The 26,153-nt window shown below is 39.6% G+C and overlaps 1 protein-coding gene across 12 annotated transcripts in view; it reads right to left on the reverse strand.

Annotated features, from left to right (window-relative positions):
- FN1 (fibronectin 1) overlaps positions 1-26,153 on the reverse strand; it is a 68,406-nt gene that overhangs the window by 16,967 nt on the left and 25,286 nt on the right. For 3 of the 12 annotated variants that reach the window (XM_077748701.1, XM_077748695.1, XM_077748694.1), the window contains exons 16-33: positions 25,066-25,194; positions 24,875-24,964; positions 23,850-24,044; positions 22,829-23,101; positions 21,272-21,538; positions 15,823-15,917; positions 14,231-14,399; positions 13,650-13,736; positions 12,206-12,397; positions 10,653-10,925; positions 9,391-9,573; positions 6,926-7,015; positions 5,390-5,659; positions 4,274-4,390; positions 3,291-3,455; positions 2,607-2,762; positions 1,819-1,932; positions 732-1,001 (exon numbers count right to left, since the gene is read on the reverse strand). In XM_077748701.1, the coding sequence (XP_077604827.1) occupies positions 732-1,001; positions 1,819-1,932; positions 2,607-2,762; positions 3,291-3,455; positions 4,274-4,390; positions 5,390-5,659; positions 6,926-7,015; positions 9,391-9,573; positions 10,653-10,925; positions 12,206-12,397; positions 13,650-13,736; positions 14,231-14,399; positions 15,823-15,917; positions 21,272-21,538; positions 22,829-23,101; positions 23,850-24,044; positions 24,875-24,964; positions 25,066-25,194 (3,135 nt within the window). The remainder of the gene's footprint in view (positions 1-731; positions 1,002-1,818; positions 1,933-2,606; positions 2,763-3,290; positions 3,456-4,273; positions 4,391-5,389; positions 5,660-6,925; positions 7,016-9,390; positions 9,574-10,652; positions 10,926-12,205; positions 12,398-13,649; positions 13,737-14,230; positions 14,400-15,822; positions 15,918-21,271; positions 21,539-22,828; positions 23,102-23,849; positions 24,045-24,874; positions 24,965-25,065; positions 25,195-26,153) is intronic. The other 9 variants (XM_077748704.1, XM_077748699.1, XM_077748697.1 and 6 more) reach the window with 3 other exon arrangements.

Below are 26,153 nucleotides of genomic sequence, written 5' to 3' on the forward strand. Positions count from 1 at the left end.
ATCCTCTTTATTTGAACCCCAAAGCAGACAGTGCTGCTAAATTTGAAGTATTCTCCGTGGTGCAGCATAAGAAGAAAATTGGCTCACAACAGAAGCAGAAAAGAGAAGCAAAGAGCAATAATACAGATAGTCACCTCCAAGGTTTATGGTGCCACAAGGACACAAATTTGGCATTCCACTCTGCTTCAGAAACAAAGCACAAGCGGATAAAGTATTGTGGAAAGCATTTGCCCTAAACCGTTTCCTCTGTGTCTGATTCTCAACCCTTTAAGCAAACTGCACACCCAGCACATGATATCTAACCAGAGAAGGAAGGTCTTACCTACGTGTTCTTAGAACCATGCTGCTAGGAAATGGCCCCGTTTGGGTTCCTTTTTTAGAGTAAGCTCTAGGATGCCAAACTCCTTTCCTTTGTGCACAGCGAGTGTAACCGCAGGGAATCCGGGTTTAAAAAATAATCCACAATTTTAGTATCATCTTCAAATGTCTTACTTTATGGCCTTATTTATAAGGCAAGCCACTCTAAAACTTCCCTTTATGAGACTGTATCTGAATATCCCCTAAACTTTATTGTTTGTTACTATTCCTTTCTAAAGAGGGTCTTTCTATTAAAGAGGCTGAATTTTTTTACCCCCTTCCAGGGAATCAATAACCCGAGAAAGTAAAATTCATTCAGCAGGGCATAAAGCCACTGCTCCCGTGAGCACCCACTGGTGCAGTTACCGATATACCTGTGGACTGGGTTCCAATCAGGGGCTGGCTCTCCATATCATCGTGCAAGGCAACCACACTGACTGTGTACTCAGAACCCGGCCTGAGGCCTTGCAGCTCTGCTGTGTCTTCTTCACCATCAGGTGCAGGGAATAGCTCATGGATTCCATCCTCAGGGTTCGAGTAGGTCACCCTGTACCTGGAAACTTGCCCCTGTGGGCTTTCCCAAGCAATTTTGATGGAATCGACATCCACATCAGTGAATGCCAGTCCTTTAGGGCGATCAATGTCTGTTAGGCAAATTAATGGTAAGAGATCATGTGAAAAGCAAGTTGTGAAATAAGCATTTTTACAACATGCAAAGCAGTTTTGCAGACACCATTTTCTCTGATGAATTAAATTCCAATGATCCCACTATTAAACGGAAAATTACTTGACACCTGAATAGGTTGTTTTGGTTTAGAAACTATTCAATGGTACATCACCTATTAAAACATAGGTGTATGTGAGACACATAGACACCGGCAAAATGTCTCCACAATGAGGATTTATTTCTATTAATTTTACGATATTCTACCCAGATTTGTTTTTGCAATGTGATGTTAGTCTCACAGACCTGGATTTTCTATTCCTTGGAATTGGTAAAGTTGATTTTCAATGTTAGAGTCACATTATTATAACCTTTCTTTAACTCTTCTCTCCCCACTCTATTGTTGCCATTAATCGCCTGTCCAGACAGTTTTCTAAATGCTCCAAACATAATCGCTTCACGGGGCATGCCACAATCAACTTTACCATCCAGTCATAGAAAATGAGGTGCAGGCAAAATATTTTGTAGATTTGCTATAGGCAAACAAGATTTTGCTGAGGCCATTTGAGCAAAAGAAATTCAAAGCACAGCAACTATGATAGCGCTACACACTTCCTTCCCTATAGGTTCATTGTTTGGCATCAAGAAGGAAAAATGTTTGTTAAGGGCTCAGCTCAAGATTCAAACTAACCAAGTTGGCTTTCTCTAGGTATAATTGCAAAAGATGTGCAGAGGGCATTCAGTTGCCTAAGAACACAACTGACTTTGAAAATGGGAAATAAGCATTGGTTACGTACTGGTTACTGCAGTTTGAACCAGAGGCTGACTCTCTCCGTTTTGATTCTGAGCGTAGACACTAACCACATACTCCACTGTGGGCTGCAAGCCTTCAATGGTCATTTCTGTTTGATCTGCAAAGGGAGTGAAAAGCAAATGCATCTATGTCAACCACTGTAAGGCCAGCTGAGTGACTTTCAGAGTTCCGTAATAAATGCATGGTGGCCCAGAATTTTCATTTGCAGAATTACCATGAAAATATGAATGAGTCAGATATGAATTTCTCTTGGACAACATGTTCTTTGCTACTACAAACTGTCATACTGGAGTAAAGTCAAACTAAAGGAGACACTCTAAAATTTAATATAGTGTCTCCAACAATGAAGGATGCTGCTCTTGGAAAAAATGAAAATTAGCTTGACTTCAAGATACCACCTTGGGATCCTAATTTCACCAGCATTTTATATAAAAATAAAAACAACAGCTAAAAGGATCTTTAAAAAGTTAGGCCATCTCTCTCTTTGGTATGCATGATAAACGGAACCACAAAGATAGATCTAATCATGTAAGATGTCCATACTATCAAAGAGAACTATGCATGTAAAAGCAGAAACACACTTATCCCAAAAATTCTACTATGGAGGGAGTCTGTAACAACGTTGAGCCCTGAGTTCACAAGTGGGGAATCTTTGACATATGATATGAAAATGTATAGTACTCAGACCTAGGAGGCCATTTATTTTAAAAAGCATAGTGTGTGACCCTATTCTGTTTATCTTGATGTATGTGAGATGCTGGTTATTCTTACCTGGACCTGCAGTTTTAGTTTTTGATGGTCCTGGGCCATTTTTGGGAGTCGTGGTCACTCTGTAGCCAGTAACAGGGGAACTTGAAGGCAGCCATCTGACACTAATGCTGTTTTCCTGAACATCAGTCACTTGCATCTGGGCTGGCTTGTCAATTTCTACACATAAAAACAAGGAAAAATCAGTGAAGCCCCAGTCCATGGGGACAAGAATGGACTAGTCTTGTTTCCAGTTCTGTTATGCACAGAATGAGCTCTAATTACCATTAATGACTCCCAGGTGTATCTTTTGCAGAAAGAGAGAGATTACCTTGGGGAGGTGGGGTATGCATCCAGATGCCATTACCTATTTTCAAGATGGCTACATCATTCACAAAAAAACTATATTCCAAGCAGGTGTTTAGTCTTCTTACCTTATCAGCTCGTTCCTTCATTCATTAATGCATATATTGAACATCCCCTATGCCTGTCTCTATTGTAGGCACATGGAATATATCCATTAACAAAATAGACAAAATTTCTGCCCTTTGTGATACTTGTTTGTACATCTGGCTCAAAACTCCATTAGCTGTCTGTGTTGTTTTTTATTAAAAAGGAAAACTAATTCCACAATGAGGAAAGTCCCTTGGGAGAACTTTGTAAAACTGAGTAAATATTCCCGTGTCACCTCAGAGCAGGGGTTGGTACCTGTTCGATAATTGATGGAAATTGGTTTGCTGCTTGCTGGGCTGTCTCCTCGGCCAGTGACAGCATACACTGTGATGGTGTAGTCCACTCCAGGTTTCAGGCCACTGATGGTAGCTGTGGATTTGCTCCCAGGCACAGTGAACTCTTGAACAGGGCTAGTTCCTCCTGTGTGAAAAGGGGTTAGTTCAAAGCGTGAGGGGCTGAGAAATAGTTGGGGATTGCTGAGGAACTACAATAACATATTGAGACAGCAGTTAGTCACACCTTTGCTTATTCCTTTTAAAAGAGTGCTATTAATAGGGCCTAAACAGAAACATATTTATTTATGCATGTAGTGAGCCTTAGTAAGTGTGTAAAAATTGGGAGGAAATCACAGTTAATGCTATTTTAACATTCCATCTTTAAAATGTCACTGAATTGTGGGTTAACATTAGAAGGAGAAAGAAGGTAAGTCCTCAGTGCAGGATCGCATAGATTACGTTCCCTTTTTCAAAATATTAATGCTATATATTCATGTTAAATAAAATTTTGATGGGGTGCTGAGATGGCTCAGTTGGTTAAGCAACTGACTCTTGATTTCAGCTCGAGTTAGGACCTTACGGTTTGTGAATTTAAGCCCCATATCGGTGTCTGTGCTGACACTGTGGAGCCTGCTTGGTATTCTCTGCCTCATTCTCTCTCTCTCTCTCTCTCTCTCAAAAATAAATAAATAAACATAAAAATAGATAAATAGATAGATAAATAAATAGATAAATAGATAAATTCCTTTCTTCCCCCATTAGTATTATACAAAGAATTTTTTTTTCTTGATTTTGCCACCCATTATAGCATACATATTTTTTTTCACATAATCTTGGAAAAGATAAGGCTCTACTGAATGGACTTGCCAAAGTTTCTTAAAATATGTATCCATCACTGGGAGTTCACGTTACCCACAACAGAATCCGACTTGATCAGAGTGAAACAGCATCTTACTGACGCACCTGTTTCCCCATAGGTGATCCTGTAATATCTCACTGTGACAGCAGGAGCATCCCAGCTGATCAGGAGGCTGGTGGGGGTTGCAGCGATGACTTCCAGGTCCCTCGGAACATCAGAAACTAGAAAAATGTGGGAGAGTTACCACATCTGTAACTTTCAAACCATGCCCAGATTCACTCTTCGCTCATTTCTCGGGTCAGCGCCTTCATAATTCTCTCATATAATAATGTAAATATACTATGCAAGATTAGCAGAATTAAAAATTATGAACAATTAAAGGTAAGGGGTTAAGGAGTCAGTTCAAATTGTGATAAAATGATTGTTACAAATTTATTGTAGTGTTTTTTTCCTTCAACTCGTTATTTTGAAAAATTGTAAAATAACAGAGAAGTCACAAAAATAATAAACTGAACACCTGTATCCCCTTCTCACAGGCATTTGCTAATTGGTAACATCTGACACGTTTGCTTGTCTCTCTGTCTCTTTCTGTTACTCCATTTGAGACTGAGGTACAGATACCATCATGCTACTTCTCCCCCAGATACCTCAATATCTATCTCCTAAAAATAATGACACTATTACATTAAAATAATTATGTTTTTAAGGGAACTTTAAAACAGGGATTTTCTTTATATTTTGAATAAAACTTTAGGTGTTAGAAACATATAAATATCTAAATTCGGTGAGAAATTTTTTGCAATAAAAAAATGATCTTCAGGGCTCCTGGGTGGCTTAGTCGGTTAAGTGTTTGACTTCAGCTCAGGTCATGATCTCGCAGGTTGTGGGTTCGAGCCCCGCTTTGGGCTCTGTGCTGACAGCTAGCTCAGAGCCTGGAGCCTACTTCAGATTCTGTGTCTCCCTTGCTCTCTTTCCCTCCCCTGCTCACACTCTGTCTCTGTCCCTCTCTCAAAAAATAAAAACTAAGATACTCATTAAAAAAAAAAGATCTTCGATACAGTCTAAGATTTTTTCCACATATACTCCTCTCTACATGTCTCATAACCACAATCTATTTTTTTAAGAGACAATGGCTGAGACAACACAAAGCTGTTTCACAGAAGATACCACCTGCAAAGGAAAGTAATCTGAGGTTCTTTGCAGACCAGAAAACAAGTTACCTGTTGACTGTTGGCCAATCAAGGGAGGACTTTCCTCTCTGCCATTAAGAGCAACGATGCTGACCACGTACTCTGTGCCCGGATTGAGATTGGTGAGGGTGATAGAATTCCGAGACGGAGGCACCCGATCTTCCCGAGGTCTTCCACCAGTGTGCTCAGGGTGATGGCGAATCCGGTAGCCAGTGATGGTGGCTCGAGGAGCAATCCAGTGGACGGTGAAGGAGTGGGCAGTGATGTCAGAAAAGTCTATGCCAGTTGGGGAATCAAGACCTGTTTTTCCCACCCAGGAGAGAAGGGACAGGGGGAAGACACCATCAGCTTAGGAGGTGAGGAAGAATGTAGAGAAAGTAACACACACCCAGTGTGTCTGTTCTTTCTCATGAACACAACAAATTGCCATAAACCTCAGGTTATGATGGACTGATTCTAAGCCACACATAAATTTCAAAATCATACTCTGACTCAGTTCCAAACGGCCAACCCAAGCTTTCTCTTTTTTCTTTTGCTAAGTAATACAAGTGATGTATGTGTGTTGTTATTCTAGGTTTCTGCATCACTCTTAAAGATAGGTGTTTAAGATACAGGAATTATTTTCAAATGCTTCAGGGTTCAAGTATTCTATGTTTCTGTAGCGTGTCTCTCAAAATAAGGCAAGTTATGCCCATTCCCAAGTTAAGTATTTGGCTCTCAAAGAAGTTTTCTATACTCAAGAGGGAACTGATAGCTCAATGGGGTGGTAATAATGCCAAACACAAAACTCTCAAAAACTAAAACAAGACAGCATCCTGGACAAATTACAATGCAGGTAAATCCTCAGGAATGGAAAATTTAGTGTTCCACAGAAAAGTTAATCAGAATTTAGAGTTTATCTCAAATTCAAATCACTTAATCTTTCTGGGACTTCTGGAAAAATTTTATCTTAGTACTAATATTTACTTATTCTATTCAATAATATATTTAAACCAAATTGAGATATCACAACTTTTTTTTGGAAGCAAGTGGATTATAATACATAAATTAATGAATGTATCACATTGCATTTTCTTAAAAGGAATAATTAATAGAAGCCCTTATATTTAACAAAAAATGTAATATTATGGGATTCAGTTCAACTTCTTTACATCATGCATGAATATTTCATCAAGAGATAAACTTGTTGGCTTAGCAAAGGAGGGAAGAGACTTCCATGACAAGGACAGGGTTGGGTCAGCCTTAGACACAGCTGCCTAATAAGAAGAATGTTCACTATCTCTTAATAATAGAGATTATATTATTCTTGGGAGATTTTTTTAAAAAGACAGATAATAAAGTTTCTAGACAATTTTGAGTCCTTTCTGGAAGCAGAGTGTATAATCTTAGTGACTGAAAATCAGAGTAATGCTTGAAGAAGTAACATTTAATTTTTAAGACCAGTGATCAAAAAGGCATGACAAGGTTGGAAGCACCACTACCACAAATGGAGATGTATTTTTGGAGGCAGTATTCAAAATTGGCAGGTGAGAGCTATTTGATAAGCATACTACCAGCATGACTCACCTGTTTTCTGTCTTCCTCTAAGAGGTATGCTCTCGTGCTGTTCGTAAACACTGGAGACAGTGACCAAATATTCGGTTCCAGGCAGGAGATCTGAAGAGGCAAGTGGCACTTACTGTTAAATTGTCCTCAAAACCACGAAAAAGCAAAACACCCTTAGGACTATTTCAGCTGATAAGATACAAAAAAGTTCAGCCCTATAACTGACTTATACCAACATGACTATTGCTACCTGGAGATGGGCTGTAATGAGGTGATAAGGAAAGGTCACCTCGCCCTGTGACATCTCTAAGACCTGCCCTCGGTTCCACTTCTGAGACTCTGATTCAGCCAGATCCGCAATAAGATGGTCGCAGCCATGTAGTATTATCTGTCATCCACTTAATATGACATCTGTTGAAGGCATGTAATAATAATAACTGTGACACTGTGGATTATCATTTACTCCTCACCAACAACCCTAGGAAGTCGTCTGTCACTACTGAAAGCAGACTTATGGCTGTACGATAAACTAAAAATATTTAAAGTGTACAATTTTGACAGGCTGTGGTGTCTGTAGGAACCTGTGAAGCCATCACCGCATTCATGACAATGAAAGTACCCATTTCCTCCAAAAGTTTGGTTTACAACCATCCCCATTTTACACAGGAGAAAACTGAGGTGCAGAGAAGTTATCTTCTTTGGCATACTTGCCTGAGATCATATAGGATTTGACCCAGACCAAGACCAGTGGTCTTAATAATTAACCTTTCCTGGAAAAGAGTCATATTCCATGAGGAAAGTGATATTGGTTCTGCCATATTGAAGAACAGAATAGTTAAAAAGTTACATACATATTTCTGAGTATCCTCTACTCTTAATTTTGAGGTCCCCAAAAAGGTACAGAGTAGGTTTCTAACCTTTGAATTCCTACTCAGGAGACTTCATTCCCCACCACACCATTAACCCTTCAGCCTTTGTGCAGAAGCCCCTGCAAGGTTTGGAAAAGCACCAGACTAAAGAAGGGCTGGATACTTGGACTCTACTTCCCTTATTTCTGTTTGCTCAGGAGCAATTTACTTAACCACTAGAGACCTCAGTTGCTTCACTGGGTAATAATGGCTTCTCTGAAGGGTGTGTGTGCAGGGGGGGGTGGGGGAGGGGAGATGGCAACCTTGCAATCTAGAGCAGGATCTAGAATAAGATCTTAGAACACATGATGAACATGGGACCAGTCGGTAGGGTGGAGAGTGGTCCCGAAGCAGGAGCTGTGTAATGAGTGATGCTGTAACACTGACTCCAGAGTGTTCCAGAGCAGAAACCATAGCCGTGTAGATACGCAGACATGAGGATGTTCTCACCCTTCGCCATGAAACAAGAAGCCAAGACTATAGTCATGTTGAGCTGCCTTTCATTCTCTAAAATGTGTTTGCAACATAGAGGATGTTTTCAGACCGTCATTTGGTAATGTACCTAAATGTGAGCCCTTTCTTTCCTTATGTAGAAACCTATGCTATTCTCATGTGCTTATTTTACTATTATGGTGAAAATAATAAGAAGCAACATTTACAGGAAAAACAGCACCACATTGCAGCCTCCTTCTATTTTCTTTAATAAACAAGGTCTATTTCAAAAGGGTAGGATCCAGAAAGACACGTAAATGGTTGTTGCTTATCTGAATGTTAGCTGTTTTCTGGGTCCTCAGCCTTCAGAGAAATCCTGCCAGAAGATTCTTTCTGAAGTACCAATTATACTTCTGGCTCTTTCTTCAAAACAGCATCCCGATCTATCCTGGTAAGAAGTCACTGTTTCTATGTTCTCAGAAGCTAGAGAGTACCCACTGACACTTTTTTTTTAATGAGAATAAAACAGACATGGTGACACTATTTTCAATCCTTATTGTTTCTCTCTCCAAATATCTAAATTTATAGTTCTCTATTTTCTCTTGACATTCATTTATTTGTATGTGCTTATTTGGAAGCAGAATTCGTTTGAAGTCTCCAAACTTCGCTGCTGGTGCTTTTCTACTGCGATCTTTAAAAAGTTGTCGATCTCGGGGCGCCTGGGTGGCTTAGCCGGTTAAGCGTCTGACTTTTGCTCAGGTCATGATCTCGCGGTTCGTGGGTTCAAGCCCTGTGTCGGGCTCTGTGCTGACTGCCAGCTCAGAGCCTGGAGCCTATTTCAGAGTCTGTATCTCCCTCTCTCTCTGACCCTCCCCTGCTCACACTGTCTCTCTCTCTCTCTCTCTCTCTCTCCTAGAAATAAATAAAAAATATTAAAAAAAAGTTGTCGATCTCAAAGATACATACATTAAAATAGCGACAAACGTGACATCTTGCAAAGTGTTCAGAGCTACACATCTGATTTGGGGTTTTGTCTGTAGTTTTGCTGTAGCTGTCTTGATCTTAGTTGCTCCTACCTGAGAATCTGGAATTCTCTCTTCATGCTCTAGCTTAGCATATATGGAACAGATACAGTTGACTACTTACTTGTTAAGACCACTGCACTGTCTGAAGGAGAGATGGACAACTCTGCAACATCTTCCTCATTCTTGACGGGGGAGTAGCGCACCAGGAAGTTGGTCAATTCAATGGACGGAGGCGGGGCCCAGGTGACACGCATTGTGTCTGGACCGATATTGGTGAATCTCAGGTCAGTAGGAGGAGGGACAGCTGGTTTCAAATAAGAAGGGAGGCTGAGTCAACGTCATTTTAAAATTAAAGGTAACAAAAACTAGCTGGAAAGGTAAAACCAAGAGTTCATGCATAAAGGAAATGAGTCAGAATCATGCAAACACTCTAATCTAAATCTGATCTAAATCATAGTGAACTACTGTTAAAAATAAAACTCTACACACAGTACTGTTAGGCCTCTTTAACCTTTCTGCCATCAGTACATTTCAAAGAATACTTTTCATCTACTTTCAAACATGTTGATTTTAAGTACATTATTATCACCACTGCCAGTTATTTTATCCCAGGCTGAAGAGGCTGAAGTTGCCACACAGCAAAGAGAAACACATGCACACAGATGAAAAGATGAGAGGGCCCTACATTTCCCCTGAGGTGAGATGACTACAATCCCACTCCGTGAGTTCTACCTACAAGTGCAAAGGGTTCATGCAGACTGGTTCTCAGCATGTTTCTTACCATGCAGGGCAGAGAACCTCCGGAATGTTGCATGCTCGGCCCCAGACTGGTTAAAGAGGAGTTTCTTTACCTAGCCATGGCAATGCAATCCACAGTGCCCCGAAGTTTCTTTTTCTCCTATGTCAAAACAACCCCCTTCCAATCTACCCTAAATTTGACTGGGTTTTTAAGTCAGCTCATAGAAGGAACACGGTAGGATTTATCAAGAAGTCGAAAGAAGAGCATAATGGCACATTTTGTAAGAGCCTCTCTCGTTAACTGGTGCTCCTTATCCGATTTGATATTCATGTGAGATACCTTTTAAAAACGCCAAGTCTGCAAATTCGTATAACCTTTGCCATTTCGTGTTTAACAGAACAGATCTCTCTAGCTTTCTACCCATTTGTGGCTTAAGTGAAAGTATATTTAAGACCACTTGCATATGCCTCCATCCAATCAGTGTAGCATATACATTCAATTCCTTCGCCCCCGCCTCAACCCACCCTCTCTTAGTCATTGGTGGATTGCTGGCTTTTCCTGCGAAACATCCATATTTAACCAGTGACTGGTGGCAGCATGCAACACCGTCCACGTCTCAAAACACAGAAGTTTTCAAAATTCACCCGTTTGCTGTGTCAGTGTAGTAGGGGCACTCTCTCCGCCATTAATGAGAGTGATAACGCTGATGTCATAGTCAATGCCCGGCTCCAGCCCTGTCACTGTGTAGTATCCTACTGAGGAGTCCACAAAATCTTCAAAAATAGGGATACCTTCTCCTGCCGCAACTACTGTGATGCGGTACCCAATAATGGTGGAAGAGTTTAGCGGGGTCCACCTCAGGCCGATGCTTGAATCGGTTATATCAACAAAGCTTAGGTCAGTGAGTTGGGGCACCTCTATTGAGTTACAAAGCACAGAGGGGCAAAAGGAAAATAGAGGCAAAAAAGAGGAAAAAATAAAGCAGTGTACATCAGGTTACCAGTGGTAAAATTGATGGAATGTTAAAGCAATGATGGTAATATGCAATCTTTTCCAAATTTTCTGAAAAGACACCCTAAGCATCATGAATAGCTTGCTTCCCTGGGAGAATAAAACAGGTTACAATATTCTTAGGGATTTTCTTGCATTTTAGAAAATATTAGAGTTTGAACCTCTCAGATTCTTAAAAATTATGGGCCTGTTCAGCATGTCAAAACCATTCTTAGAACCTAGATATAATATCTATAGTAAGTAACAACAGTGTTTTTTTTAATCCAAACTTTTTTAGTAGAAAAATAAAGCTTGTATGAAGAAGGTTAAAAAAATCAGTCGGTGGGTTTTTCTTCCTCTTCCCACACAAAAACTCAAGACAACATTATGGCCATAATGCTGATGCATTATGATCGTATGGTGTAAAATGTGCCATTCAAAAGCACATTCGGGTGGAAGACAGACTTGAGTCCAAGGCCATTGCCAGTATTTTGTTTAATTCAAAATCAAAAAGTTATTTAATTAGCGTTAGTAAAAACATTTGACCAAACAGTGCAAAGGAGAACACAGTCTGTCCCATACTTTCATTCTGTCACGATCCAATTTTAGGCAAATAAAAAAGACCTATCTAGGGATAGGTCTTTTCAATGTTGTCTTTCAGTCCACCAGAAAGAACACCTGAAGGTATGGCCTTTCTTTTTTAATTCAGTTTTATAAAGGAAGGATTTGAAACCGCAAAGTAAAGAATTAGACATGTCAACCAGGTGCTAAGTCAATGCTCACGTGTGGCGATTGTATAGACATCTGTTGAAACGAATATGGACTGTAAAATCAGGGATAGATGTATCGATGGGATGCATTTACCATATTACTTTTAGCCTGTCAGTACGGAGGACAGACACATGACGTCATTTTAGTAATATTTCCACGTGAGCGGACAGTACAGAGTGAAGGCCATGGTTGCCACTCCATCACATACCCATCGCAACAAACAGCATCCCAGTGAAGCACAGAAAGTAAAGCGGTGTTAACAGCAAGCAATTGTCCAAATAGTTGCCTTGACTTCATAGTTTTGTAGAGTGTGGTTGGGAAGTCAGAATTAAATCTCAAATGTATCTGACACACTCAACCATCTGGGGATTAAGATGTCAATCCCCACTCTCATCGAATCTGCCACTCTTAGGATAACTGCTTATTGTTTCATTACCTGGGATGATGGTGTCAGAGATAGGGGCACTTTCCTTGTCATCCTTGACAGTGTAAACGCTGACATTGTACTCCAGGCCAGGACTCAGGTTTTCAAAAGTGCAGGAACTCTGATCTGCATGGACCACTTCTTCCAAAGAATATCCCTGTTGGCCATTTGTAGGGGTGGTGGTAATTCTGTAACCAGTAATGTCTAGAGAGAACAGAAAGGAGGAGGTTACTGCACAAAGCATTTGTGACCCAGGGTGTATCAAACTATACCCCAATGATGGACCCACAGAAGGGATTGGGGAAAGGACCCAGCATTTATTGAGGACTCTCCTGTTATTCAGTGCTACAGCAACCTTTTGAGGCAGGTATTAATATCCTCGGTTTAAAAAAAATCTTAGACTGGGGGAGTGATTACCATAGGCTCGTCTGACTCCAATTCCAAGCTCCTTCTACCACTCTACTCTGCTTTGCCTTAACAGATCATCTGCAGGACTCCTTAACAGATCATCTGCAGCACTCCATATAATAACACTGCTTATTCTGGAATGGTTCTCAACCTTAAGCATAATCCCCAATTTGGGCTCTCCTAATTTACAAGGTCTTAACCTATGGGATTTATAGGAAGGGAATAAGGAAAGGAGACAAAGTGAAAAACAAGAGTGCTATACTTATATTGTATAAAAGTATACAATGCTAACTGCAGAAGACTTCTGGAATCATAGAAAGTGGGCATTAAGAGTGTTGACAGGGAAGAGAGAGACATTCAAATTAAAACAGTGATAATTAGAGATCCACACGACAGACTAAATGAGAAAAATATGTTTAAGTTAAACTTACTAAAGGGTGAAGAACAAGAGGGAAATGAAAGTGATGTCTAGACCAGAAAGTCCAACTAGATGGAAATAAAGGTCGTTACATTTGTTAGTGACCATTACATGTGTTAGTGACCATCTATGCTGTCCATGAAGACTAAACATTAATGATCCAGCTTCAAACAAGCATACGACTTGCCAACTTAAAGTTTCAAACTGGAGGTCATTTCTATCTTTTATCACCTTTAGGTTTTTGTGGTGCAACTTCACTGAATAGTATACATAGAATCTCTAATAATTGACAAAAGGAAATTTCTGTAGTATGATTTCAGCCTTTTTTTTTTTTTTTCTGGACAATGTTGAGCACTACTGAGCAAAAGGTACTATCCAGGATGGTTTCCATCAGCACTCATGATTCCCTACAGCTTGATAAGGATCTGCCCTGTTCATTTTCCTGTTATTTAAAGAAACTTGCAGTCAAACACTCTACATGTCACTCTGTGACGTATGCTCATGTACTCCTATATATTTTTTTTAAAAAAGCTGGGTACTTATAATGTGGACCTTTCTCTGTAAGTCTCTGAAACTTTTGCCCTGTGATGGTACTGCATAGACTTGCCCTCTGATACATCCCAGGCTTACCTGGAGTGGTGCTCCTCTCCCAGGAGACTGTAAGCACTCCAGTGTCAGGGTTTGCCTCCAGGTGCAGGTTGGTTGGTGGAGACAATGCTATGCAAAAAAAATTTAAGATCAAAGTTAAGCTAACACCAAGCACTTGACCTGTGGAATGTTTCTTGTTCCCCTTCCTTTCCCTTTCCTTCTTTCTGTTTCTCTTTCTCTGTCTCCCCCTCTCTCCTTCCCTCCTTTCTTTTTAGGAATCAGTAAAAGGATAGAACTTGTACTATGAAGCCATGGTGGACAGTAATTCTCTGAGAACATTTTTTTTTTTACAATTAACAATTTTGAAATACTATTGACATTCTTTCCGTCTTTCCAGTTCATAAATATTTTTGACATTGGAAATAACAGTTCTCATGCCATGGAATATATGACAAAGGTTGAATTTGCTGCTCCAAATTTAGAAATAGCTAATAAGATAAGGAGACATGGGATCTTCCCCTTGTGCTGTCATCAGAAGCAAAAAGTGATATAGCTATCAGCTATTTTTACAAATTGTAACAGATTTTAAAACTAAAAGAAAAGAAGCAAAGGACTCCTCTTACGTGTCACCACTTTCTTTACAATCGGTGTATCTCTCTCCTCCCCATCTCTCAGGACTGAGATAGTATAAACATATTCCACGCCTGGGGTCAGGCCAGACACGACAATGCTTCCTGACTCTGATGTCACTTCTCGTGGTGCTTCCCCGCCCTGGCTTGGCCGTACACCCAGCTAGAAGAAGGAAAGCAAAATAAACACCAAGGACAAATATTTCCAGAGCTGGGTTACTGCCGAGAGGTTTCGGTCATGCTTTGTATAATGTGAACTCCAATGCATATCACATGCTGTGCTTTTATTAGGGAAGGAGTTGGGGCCTGCCTTTAGTTCTATTAGATACTTTAGCTGGAAACTCTCTGGACTGGGCAGGTGGGCAAGGTGGGAGATGTGTCTTCCAAAACTGTATTACATTGGCTTGTAATGGAAGGTTCTGGAGAAATGTCATGACATATGGTTTTGCTTGATAAATAATCTCCTAATATAAATCAGAAGTACACAGGGGCTTTGAGCCACATGGTAGTTCATTTCTATTTTCTTTTTTGCTGGAAGAAATCCTCTAGCACTCCCTTTAATGAGTTATGAACATTCAATGTAAAGGCAATAGACCCTTTAACATTTTTGTACTTCAGAAACATTTCTTTTGAAGAAGCATGTTCACAGCTTAAGCTGCAGGACAATATATTACAAAAGAAGAATTAAAATAAATGTGCTCATAATTTTCAATTTTTTAATATTTTATGTCAAAACCTAGGCAATACCGTGTCATCAAACAGCGTTCAACTCTAGAGACGTCCTTTGTAGGTTATAAGGCTTCTGAAAGTGAGAATGACACGAGTAAGGGGAATTTGAAAGGCAATCTTCAAAAAGGGCTTCTCTATATTTAAGTAGCATAATCATCAATATGGCTATTTGCATATTTCAAAAAAGAAGTGACCTTTGGTGTATATTTTTAAACAAGCAGTCATGGGGATTTAGTCTTGATTTCTAATTATAATAAATATTTCTCTCCCTACACTCTAAATGCCAAAGAAAAGAATTCTTTAAAACATATTCATTTGTATTCATCACTTCCCTAATATCATTATTTTAAAGAACATGAATCCAGATATCTACAGGGAAGACCTTAATCTTAACTTCTATTAAGAGATTCACCCAAGGGCCTTTGAACAAGTTGAGATGAAATGATTGGATGAAAATGTGATTTTTAAGTGACTCTGACTTTAATTGGTCTCCCTAAATTGGTTTTTGTGAACTTGTTGACACCCATTTAGAACAACACAACAAATGGTGTTTCCCTATATATTTTAAAATGCAGTTCCCTGGGGGAAAGGATAGAGAAAATTAGACAACAACAACAGTTCCATACTAATGTTTTATCCTTTTGCGAAGCACTTCTATGGCCTCAGTCCATCTTTCCAGCAATCCAGTGAGGCCACAGTAATGTTACATCTGGATAATGTGGTCAGAGAGGCATAGACAGAAGCAGCTAGTAACACCCAGGTCTCCTGACTCCCAAACATCCTGTTTCTACCATATCCAGAAACACGAGGCCACTTCACAGCTATCTCACAAGAAGTTAGGAAGATCTGCAATTTACCTTAAAACCAATCCTTGGAGCAGGTGTCCATGTGATCACAATGGTAGTCTCAGTGACCTCTGTGTTGTAAGGTGGAATGGAGCCGACAGGCTGCACTGTGAAATAGAACCATGCATGTGTTCAAACCTTGGAATCACAGACAACTGCAAAGAATGTATGTAACAAGTATTTTCTTTCTTTCTTTCTTTCTTTTTCTTTTTTTCAGAGAAAGAGAGAGAGGGAGAATGGGGAGAGGGGCAGAGAGAGAGAGAGAGAGAGAACCTTAAGTAGGCTCCACACCCAGCGCAGACTCCAATGCAGGGCTCAATCCCACAACCCTGGGATCATGACCTGAACCAAATTCGAGTTGTATGCTCAACCACCCAGGCACCCCAGTAACAAGTATTTTTGTTACTATTTGCACGTGGCTAAAATGAAGGTTCTGATTCTGTAGGATCAACATGGGGCTACAAGTTTGCAATTTTGGAATGCTGATGCTGAGTCTACGAATCGTACTTGAGTAACAAGGAGCTGAATGACCTCAGAGGACACTTTCAAGTCCTTGGAGTCTATGATTTGTGTCTTTTCATCAGTTTGGGATTTGAGTTTTAGGACAATTAATTTCCCTGTAGAATCTCATTTGAAATGTAAAACTGATCACAAATTGATTATCATTCTGCTTTTTAAATCATTAATTTGAGAACAATAGTTAAATTATAGATGAGATCTGAAAATAGCTTTATGTTGAATTATTCCATAATGATGGTCAATTATTTCTGGTTGCAATAAGAAATGCCATATGAAAGTTAAACAAAATCTTCCACTATGGACACACTTATAAATTCTAAAGATTCCTTAAATATGTGATTACCCACTTAGGATAATCAGACTGCAAAAATTTAGTACTCTGCCACTGGAATTAAGAATTATAACAAAAGTTTATTTTGCATCTCCTAACATCCTAACCTCACTGTTATTTCTCTTAATGAAAACATTACTTAAAAAAACAAACAAACAAGAACAGAGAAATTCCTGGGTGGCTCAGTTGGTTAAGCAACCAACTCTTGGTTTCAGCTCTGGTTATGATCCCATGGTTCATGAGATCAGGCCCTGCATTGGGCACTGCACTGAGCATGGAGCCTGCTTGGAATTCTCTGTCCCTCTCTCTCTACCCCTCCCTTGATCACGTGCACTCTCTCTCTTTGTCTCTCTCAAAATAAATAAACATTTAAAAAAATTAAAAATAAGAAGACAAAGGAAGAAAGAGTATGTGTGCACAAACTTAAGATAGACATTTTTGGGTTGCCTGGGTGGCTCAGTTGGTTGAGCGATCAATTCTAGGTTTCGACTCAGGTCATGATCTCAGTTCATGAGTTCCAACCCCACACTAGGGTCTGTACTGACAGTGTAGAGCCTGCTTGGGATTCTCTCTCCTTCTCTCTCTGCCCCTCCCCAACTTGTGCTGTCTCTGTCTCTGTCAAAATAAATAAATAAATAAATAAATAAATAAATAAATAATAAGTAAGTAAATAAATAATCAAACTTAAAAAAATAGACATTTTCAACAGTCCTACAAATCTTATTACAGATTTAGAATCTCTAAAATATAATTGGCTGAACTACTAAATCCTGTAATAAGGGAATGAGCATTTCAATAACTAGCTGCTACGGGAAAGGTGAGGTCTCGATAGCCAAGACATCTGAATAGGATAAGTGTCAAATTCATGGGTTTCAAGTGTGTTGCCAGCCCGGGTCACATGTTTGGTGCCTTCATAATTCCCTCCTTTTTATGTACCAAATGAATTTTGTGCCCATTGGGGGAAACAACTATTAAATGAATTTATGCTAAATTGTGAATGGCCGGTGAGACAGTTATCCCCCAGAGGTACACAAATGGAAATTACAAGTTTCAAGATCCGTCTCACTACTCAGCTCCAGTCACTCATTTTCCCTTTGAGCATGAGGGAACATTTTCCCTTTGAGCATGAGGGAATTCAGGCACCACTGCAATTCCATTTTTTTTTTTCTAACTTGGACTTTAATGTGTGATTTTTTTTAACTGTTTTGAAAATACTGTGTGGGGAAAAATAAAGTATGTGTGTGGGCTACTTTGTAATGACTACTCTAATGGCCGAATTGAAGTTATACTGGTTTATTGAGCTGTTTCCTAACTATGTTATTATTTCAAGGGTGTTTTTGGGGGGGGGGGACCAGGATGGGTAACCCATGATGCCTTCCCAGAGTCTCTGAAATCATACACCACTTGGCTGCTGCTGACTTTGACAAAATGCTGTGGCCAGCCCTGTGTACCACGTTAATGGCCACAAAAAAACAATTCAGAGAGCAAGCAGCTTCTTGTACTGAACATCTGTGAAAGCCACAACTTTTTCACAAATTACATTCTTTTCAACTGTCTTGGACTTTAAGACTGGGTGTTTTCTATTGCTTGAGCCAGCCAGCTAGAAGCTTCCTAAGTTTAAGAAGTTCTCTGCCTGGGAAGACCATTACAGGAACATCTCCAAACCACAAACCCACAAACCGATGTCAAACAAAGGATGTGACTGTAAGTATGAGTTATGGGTTCTGGAAGATCTTAGGTGAAGAACAGCTTCGCTGGTAAAGAAATAAAATTTGCCCTATTTATAAAAGAATAAGCTGTATTTTCCCCAGAAACAGTCCTTCATCCCCCACTCTCACATTTGCTTTTAAGAATTTGGCACAAGTTATAAAATCCAGAAAAGTTCTTCCCAGAATTAAGTTTGGTAAGACCGTAAGAAAGCTACAGAACCTTACAGCAGTTTCAAAATATGCAAGCCCTACTGATGTTTAGAGCCTCAGAGAGTACTCCAAGTTCAAATGAACTTGAGGAACTCTCTACTTAGTAGGTTTATTTAAATTGAAGCTTGGTTGAACTGTTTTCATTCTCATTCGTCCCTGAATCCTCTATTCAGTGAATATTTTTTGAAAGCGTACTGTGTGCAAGGCACTAGGTTAACCTTTATCTAATAAGATTAGTTTTGACTATCAGTACTTCCTTAAACTCAAATATAATTTTATTTTATATAAATATACCGTGCAGAGAGCAAAAATAACATGTCCAATATATCAAAGTGTCCAAATGTGCTTGAAATAGACTACACTGACTCTCCATACTCTACTTAAATTACTGTTCATACCAGTGAAAATGTTTTTTCCTTCATGGGCACTCAGTCCAACAAAAGAAACTGAATAAAATATATCTTATGTTAAGGAGTGAAAAAGTAAAAATGATAATTTGTAGAATAATATGTGGTCAGTAAAAGGCTAAACCTACTGAAATCTCCATTCTAATTCATGAAGGGTATCTGTAAGAAATAGATATTTATAAGAAATATAAAGACACTGATTCGTATTAATGGATTATAGAGTATCTTAGTAACATGTACATAAAATAGCGAAATTTAAAGATTAATTCACAAATGAAAAGATTTTACTTGCTTATAATTAGCAGTTACTTAAGAAAAGACTTCAGTACCAAAAGTCATAAACCAAATTTAAATGGAATTAAATTTTTGGTAAATTATGAATTCCTACAGGAAAATGAATTTTCTTTGGGAAGTAAATTTCATAGTTATTTACAAATAAACTTATATTCACTTTTTGAATGCTTATTAGCCTCTGTATTCTTAAAAGCTTTTAGAAAGCTTTTAGAAATAAGTGTAAACTACAGAATCCAAAGCAGGCTCCAGGCTCTGAGCTGGTTGTCAGCACAGAACCCAATGTGGGGCTTGAACCCATGAGCTGTGAGATATGACCTGAGCCGAAGTCGGACGCCCAAACAACTGAGCCACCCAGGCACCCCTGACCATACCAAGTTTTGATGAGGATGTGGAAGAACTTGAACTCTCACTCACTACTAGAGAGAATGTAAGGTAGTAAAACCACCTTGTAAATCAGTTTGGCAGTTTCTTTAAAAAGTTAAATATACATCTATCATATGACTCAGTCCTTCTACTCTTAGGTATTTATCCAAGAAATCAAAAATCATGTCTGTACAAACAGTTGTATATGAATGTTCTTAGTAGTTTTATGTGTAATAGCCAAAAACCGGAACCAAGACAAATTCTGTCAACAAGCTAATAATGAATAAACAAATTGTGATTATATAGAAATTAAAAAAAAAAAAAGAAATAAGTGTAAACTAGCTCATAGTTGTAATATATGTCAAAAAGTGTTACATGTTCTTGTAATTGAAAATGTTGACTTAAAAATAACAAATAATGCTCAGCTAGAAATTAGGGGTCTCATAATTCTTTGTAACATAAATGAGAATGTTTTTAATAGAAATCAGTTTATGAATACTGGCCTTTATTTTGATGTAGATACATAGGAGACTTAGGGCCACTTCCTATAAAATGTTGAGTAAAACAGGATAGATGTGACCAAACACTGTCAGTATTTTCCCTCTGGAACTTCAAGAGTAATTTAAGAAAGATAAAAGGAAAAAAAAAGTTATTCTGTTCTGCTGCAGTCTCATAAAGAAATCATTTTCTGGGGCGCCTGGGGCGCCTGGGTGGCTCAGTCAGTTAAGCATCGACTTTAGCTCAGGTCATGACCTCACCGTCTCCCTCTCTCTCTGACCCTGCCTCACTACTGCTCTGTCTCTCTGTGTCTCAAAAATAAATAAACATTAAAAGTTTTTTAAAAAAGAAAGAAATAATGTCCTTAGCCTCTTGTTCTGTTGGTTTCCATTCAGTTGGTAAATGTTTTTGTTCTATACTTACTGCTTCATTCAACACCAAGAGTATTAGGATGTAGACCTAGGGGCTGTTTCCTTGCCTTAACTAGTAACTGGTAAATTCGTTTAATACTAATAGCGTTCAATTTTCAAATAACTGGGTGCTTTAAAACATGTTACTCAAAGTGGTCCCAGAGGAAAGAAGAAGCTTGGCGACATTTGTAGTTTAACATGCTGCTACCTTTATCAAGAAAATCTTGCTTCTAAAAATAATCACCTGAACTGAATGGTGTGTTTCATGATTTATATTCTGGCACAAGCTCCTTACTGTCCAATAAGATATAGTTCATGGATCAAGCAGCTGATCCATGACCACATTTTGAGTAGCACTGGTTTAAATCTTCATTTTTTTTTTTTAAGTTTATTTATTTGTTTTGAGAGAGAGAGTATGAGCAGGGGAGGGGCAGGGAGGGAGAGAGAGAGAGAATCCCAAGCTGACTCCACACTGTCAGTGCACAGCCGGATGTGGAGCTCCAATCTGCAAATTGTGAAATCAGGACCCGAGCTGAAACCAAAAGTTGGACGCTCAACCCACTGAGCCATCCAGGTGCCCCACAAATCTTCCTTTAAACCTTGTACTAAGGGTTTTTTTTTTAAGTTAACTTGTTAAAAGTTGGGTGAAGGATGGAGAATGTAAATACAGGTAAGAGAATCTATGACATAACTAAGAAAAGACAATAAACTTTGGCTTACGGGTGGTAAAGACTCCAGTGGCTTTGGGACTCTGCTGGTTGCCTTTGACAGCCATGAGGGTTGCAGTGTACTCAGAGGCAGGTTGCAGATTCCTCAGGGGGTACTGCGAGGCAGAGGGCCCCACATTGTACTGCTTGGGCTGGCCTCCCCGGGTCAGGCCCACGGTCAGTCGGTACCCAGCTATCTGGGCCCTAGGTGGAGTCCAGGTCACTATGACAGTGGAGTCAGTTTCGTTGGTAAACTGGAGGTTAGTTGGAGCATCCAATTCTAGAAAAAAAGATGAAACATAGCAAGAAATATTTGAATCTTGGTAATGATCTAATTGAAACTTAAAAGCCCAGCTGAATTTTCTAAAGTTTTCTCACGGTTGAAACTAAGTAAAAGTCAAAGCCTTGGAAATGTTGAGCCATAATGAGATGGAGCACTATACAGAACTTTGAGAAATTGTTGCTTTTTTTTTGCTAGACTTTGATCCTAAGGAAAGTCTAATTTTCCAGCCTGACTTTACCATCACCCTCTGAAATTATACTCACATTATAGAGACAGCATTAGAAAAACAAAAACAAAAAGACTTGTGATGGCCACATCGGACTCTGCTCTGAGCCAAACAGGTTAAAAAATGAGAGACAAGCCCACCACAATGAGAGCAGGATATGACCTCTACAAGGAACAGAGACAGTATTCTCTGCATTTACTGAGTGATTAGTCCTTGCTAGAGAAATAAAAGTAATTTTCCAATGATTCCTATTCAGCTAATAATTATAACACAAGACGTTAGAATCATTGTTGGACACTGGTGAGTATGTATTATCAGAAAGAATCACACATATCGTGAGTTTCCTGGAGTATGATTACTAGCGGTTTCCCTGCAGTAATTTAAGATCCTTTTTGGATGAAGGGAATGCTTCAGAGATAGTCAAAGACACTGAAAGAATGGGACATGGAGTCAAAATGCCATTACGTCTTTGTGGATCCAGCTCCATCACTTTCTAGCTCTGGAATTTTACAAATTGCAGAATTTTTTTAATGAGTTTCAATTTCTTCATGAATCTAACGAGGATAACAAGACCTTCTTTGTTAGATCCAAAAGAGTATTAAATAGAAGGACAATGCTTGTAAAGAACTGAACAGAGAACCTGGCACTTAATAAGCAATTAATGTTTAAGCAATTACTATTTGTAAATAATTTATAAAAGGGTTAAGAGCGTACATTTTAAGTTTGATGGAGAAATATGAAGTTATAAAAAATATACTCAGGTTTACAATCCATGTCTATGTTAGCAAAGAAAATTAGTTTCTCTGAAGCTTTCTTCTTTCAGTGCCATGACATGGGTACGTGTATTTGGGGAATGGGGTACCATTTGGCATCTGGGGAGCGGGTCTCAATTTTGCTTTCACGTGTAATGTGCTTTATGTCCACTTTGCATTCCCTTATCCACTGGGTATTTCCCTATTTCTAACCATATGCCTAGGAGTAAAAGGTTTGCTGCACGTGCACCGCAGATTGGGGATGAGAGTGGAGAATTCGGGGTGGAGATGGTCGAGAGCGGAACATACTGGTGGTCTGTTGTGCCGTCAGAGGTTTGCTCTCCCTCCCTTGGTTCACAGCAAAGACTTTGAAGTGATAGGTGACCCCAGGGGACAGTCCGGTGACCTCTGCAAAGGTGTTCCTGCTGATGGGCAGCCTCTGCCCGTGTTCCCCAGGCAAGTTGACCGGGATCACGTCCACGCGGTAACCGGTCACGGGGCTCTCAGGGGGTGTCCACATGATGGTGATCTTGACGTCAGTCACTTCTACAAACTGCAGGTCCCGGGGAGGGGGAACTTTATCTAACAGACAAGAGCCAACTGGTCAGTCATAATTCCAGCTGAAGACTATTTTTTTTAAAGCCAATTTCCCAGATGTATTTAAGGAAATTCACAGGGCCTCTCATTCCAAAGTAATGCCAAGTTTTGTCTCTTAACCAAAAAATTATTAGTTTTTTTTCTTATATTTTCATGGTTCAGTCATACTGCTTACATGTAACATTTGAAGTTTTTATCTAAAACATGTAGGTAAGTAGAAGAGTTTCCAACATATTAAGTGTCCTTTCAAGGAGTTTAAAATACATATGTAAAAAATACAATACAATACAATACACCCCTTATTGAGACAACAGAAAAAAACGTGGTTTGCATTTTACTGAACTGTTTGATGATATTTCAAAGTAACAGAGAAAGTGACTCTTCAGTTTCTGGGGGAAATGTGAAGACGTTAAGGGGTCAGTTTTTAATCAGGAAGGCCCACAGCCAGCTCTGACAAGTCAGTTAATAGTGTGGACATTTCAGCCGAATTTCTTAAGTTTAGGGATAAACTAATCTATGAGATTACTTGCATGGAGGAAATGTTGACAGAGACAAAGCAACCCGCCCACAGAAACAACTATTCTTTCGCCCAACATTTCTGGTCTTCTCTAACAGGCTAAGGAAATGAACACAGTCCAAGGGGGGTTTTAGTCCAACAACAGAAAAGTGGGTAGGCGTGTTCCCTCGTTAAGCTCTAAGAGATATGATACCATAAGAAGTGCCTTTAAGTTACCTGAACGCGGGACACCGGTGGTTTCTTGTTGGATGAAAACAGGCGTACTTTCTTGATTTTCTTCCACAGCATAGATAGTGATGTTATACTGAACTCCAGGCTGCAAGTCACTGAGGGTGACGGAGTTGGCAGTTTCGGGAAGGTTAAGTTCTGTGCTACTACCTTCTACTGATGGCGAGTACACTATTCTGTATCCTGAAGATTCCAAGGGGAAAAGTTAGCCACACTGTTTCATGAAATAGAAGTTTCATACATCGTAAATCTCTTATCAGAAAAATCCTTAGCATCTTGCTTGACTAGTTAAGAACTAGTGATTCCTTCTGAGTCTTTAGATGTTGCCACTTCTCATAAGGATTATTCAGTACAAAGATAAAATATGGGCAACAGTGCGAACCTTTTTTAATAATAAATATCATCCTTGAAGACCTAATATCCTTAATAAACGTCTGTTAGAGATGCCATGAGGTGAAAATACTCATGTTAAAATGATCTCTTTTCTTTGAGCTCTGAGCACTGAAAGCAATTAGTGAACTACCTTAAATACAGATTGTCTAGCACTCTCTGTGTCTTTTAGAAACTTCAGAGGCAGCTGAGTCACTTAATGAGCTAAGAAGGCAACTGAGTTACCTCTTTAAGAATAAGTCTTAGAATGAAGTTTTCAGAAAAATTAACCCTCTTTGATCTCAGAAATGCCTGGTTAAATAAGTCCATGAGCTGACTTTAGAGATTGTGTGTTGGTGTGTGTCTATGTGTATGGGGGGGTCAATAAAATGGATATAATGGGAAATGATCTGTGCAAAAGTTGAGCTGTAAGCCTTGATGATAATCACATTCTGAATTACTATTACACACACACACACACACACACACACACACACACACCTCCACCCTAGACTAGTAATTATGCAGAATTTAAGTGATCTCCCTGTCCAAGTGATCTCCCTGTCCACAGGTTAGAATCAACCGCCTCACCACCTATGCCATCAAGACTAACATGGTAGCCAGGAAGAGGAGGCCAAGCTCACCTGTGATGGGCGCCTGGGGTCTGCTCCAGCGAACAACAATTGAGGTGTCATCGACTCGGTCCACGGCAGGGTCAGGAGGCGCATCGGGCGCTAACAAAAAAAAAGAAAACAAATGAGGAAAACGGCCAGGAAATATCGCTTTAGGCCTGTTGTACAAACGATTCTTCTCACAGCGTGAAGTACACAGGTACCTGTTGTCTGTGAAGTAGACAGGATCAGACTCTGCTCTCCTTCTTCAGATATCTGATAGACATTTACAATGTATTTTCGGCCAGGAAGCAAGTCAGGGATGCTCACAGAAGTGGCTGTGCTGGGAAGATCTTTAAAGTAAAAAAGGAAAGGTTACTAATCAGAGCAAACCAATCCCTCAAATCACTCCACAGCCTATAAAAGGGATATTTTTAAAACTAGACATTTATAAGGGAAGGGGAAAGTCTAGAAGGAAATGTACTAATGGGTAATAAATAATTTTTAATACATTATGGGATTTTCTTTTGTTTACCATTTTTCTGAACTTTTTCTCTGAAGATATTTAATTTTTGTAATCCACCCCCAAATTTATAAAAATAGCTCTCTGTAGTTAAAATTCAGGGCAGTGGTTATGGGCCGGGGACAAGGGGGTGAGGGGTAGGATGGAAGATCTTTTTCTTTTAAGGTTATTTATTTTGAGAGAGGGGGAGAGAGAGAGCATGAGTGGGGATGGGGCAGAGAGAGAGGAAGAGAGAAAGAATCGCAAGCAGGCTCTGCTGACAGCCCAGAGCCCGACTCAGGGCTCAATCCCATGAACTGTGAGGCCATGACCTGAGCCCAAATCATGAGTCAGAAGCTTAACCAACTGAGCCACCCAGATGCCCCTGGGTGTTCTTTTTCTTGATCTGGATACTGCTCACAGGGGTGTTTTCACTTTACAAAAATTCATCAAGCTCTATGCCTATGATATATTATACTGCAATAAAGTTTTTTAAAAAGCCCCTAACCATGACAATTTGAAAAGCATGAGTGCTTCCCCAAGGCTAACATTTTCTGCTGCGGTCCTCATACTGGCAATCACTTCCCTAAAGAAAGCACTATGGTTGTACAGACTTGGCGCCCAGGTAAATGGATAAGGCAGCTCCTACTGGGACCAGAAAAATGTGAGCACAGCTCAGGAAAACCCCAGCTCAGTTCTAGAAAGGGTCAGTGTTTCCCCTTCCTCACACTGGAAGTTTATTCAATCTGAGCTGCCAACCAGCTCCAAACTCATAGACTGTCTGCTTGGATGTCCCCTGCCCTCTCCTCT

The sequence above is a fragment of the Crocuta crocuta genome, unplaced genomic scaffold (genome assembly GCF_008692635.1).
Source record: "Crocuta crocuta isolate KB4526 unplaced genomic scaffold, BGI_CrCroc_1.0 scaffold229, whole genome shotgun sequence".
Taxonomy (NCBI): Eukaryota; Metazoa; Chordata; class Mammalia; order Carnivora; family Hyaenidae; genus Crocuta; species Crocuta crocuta.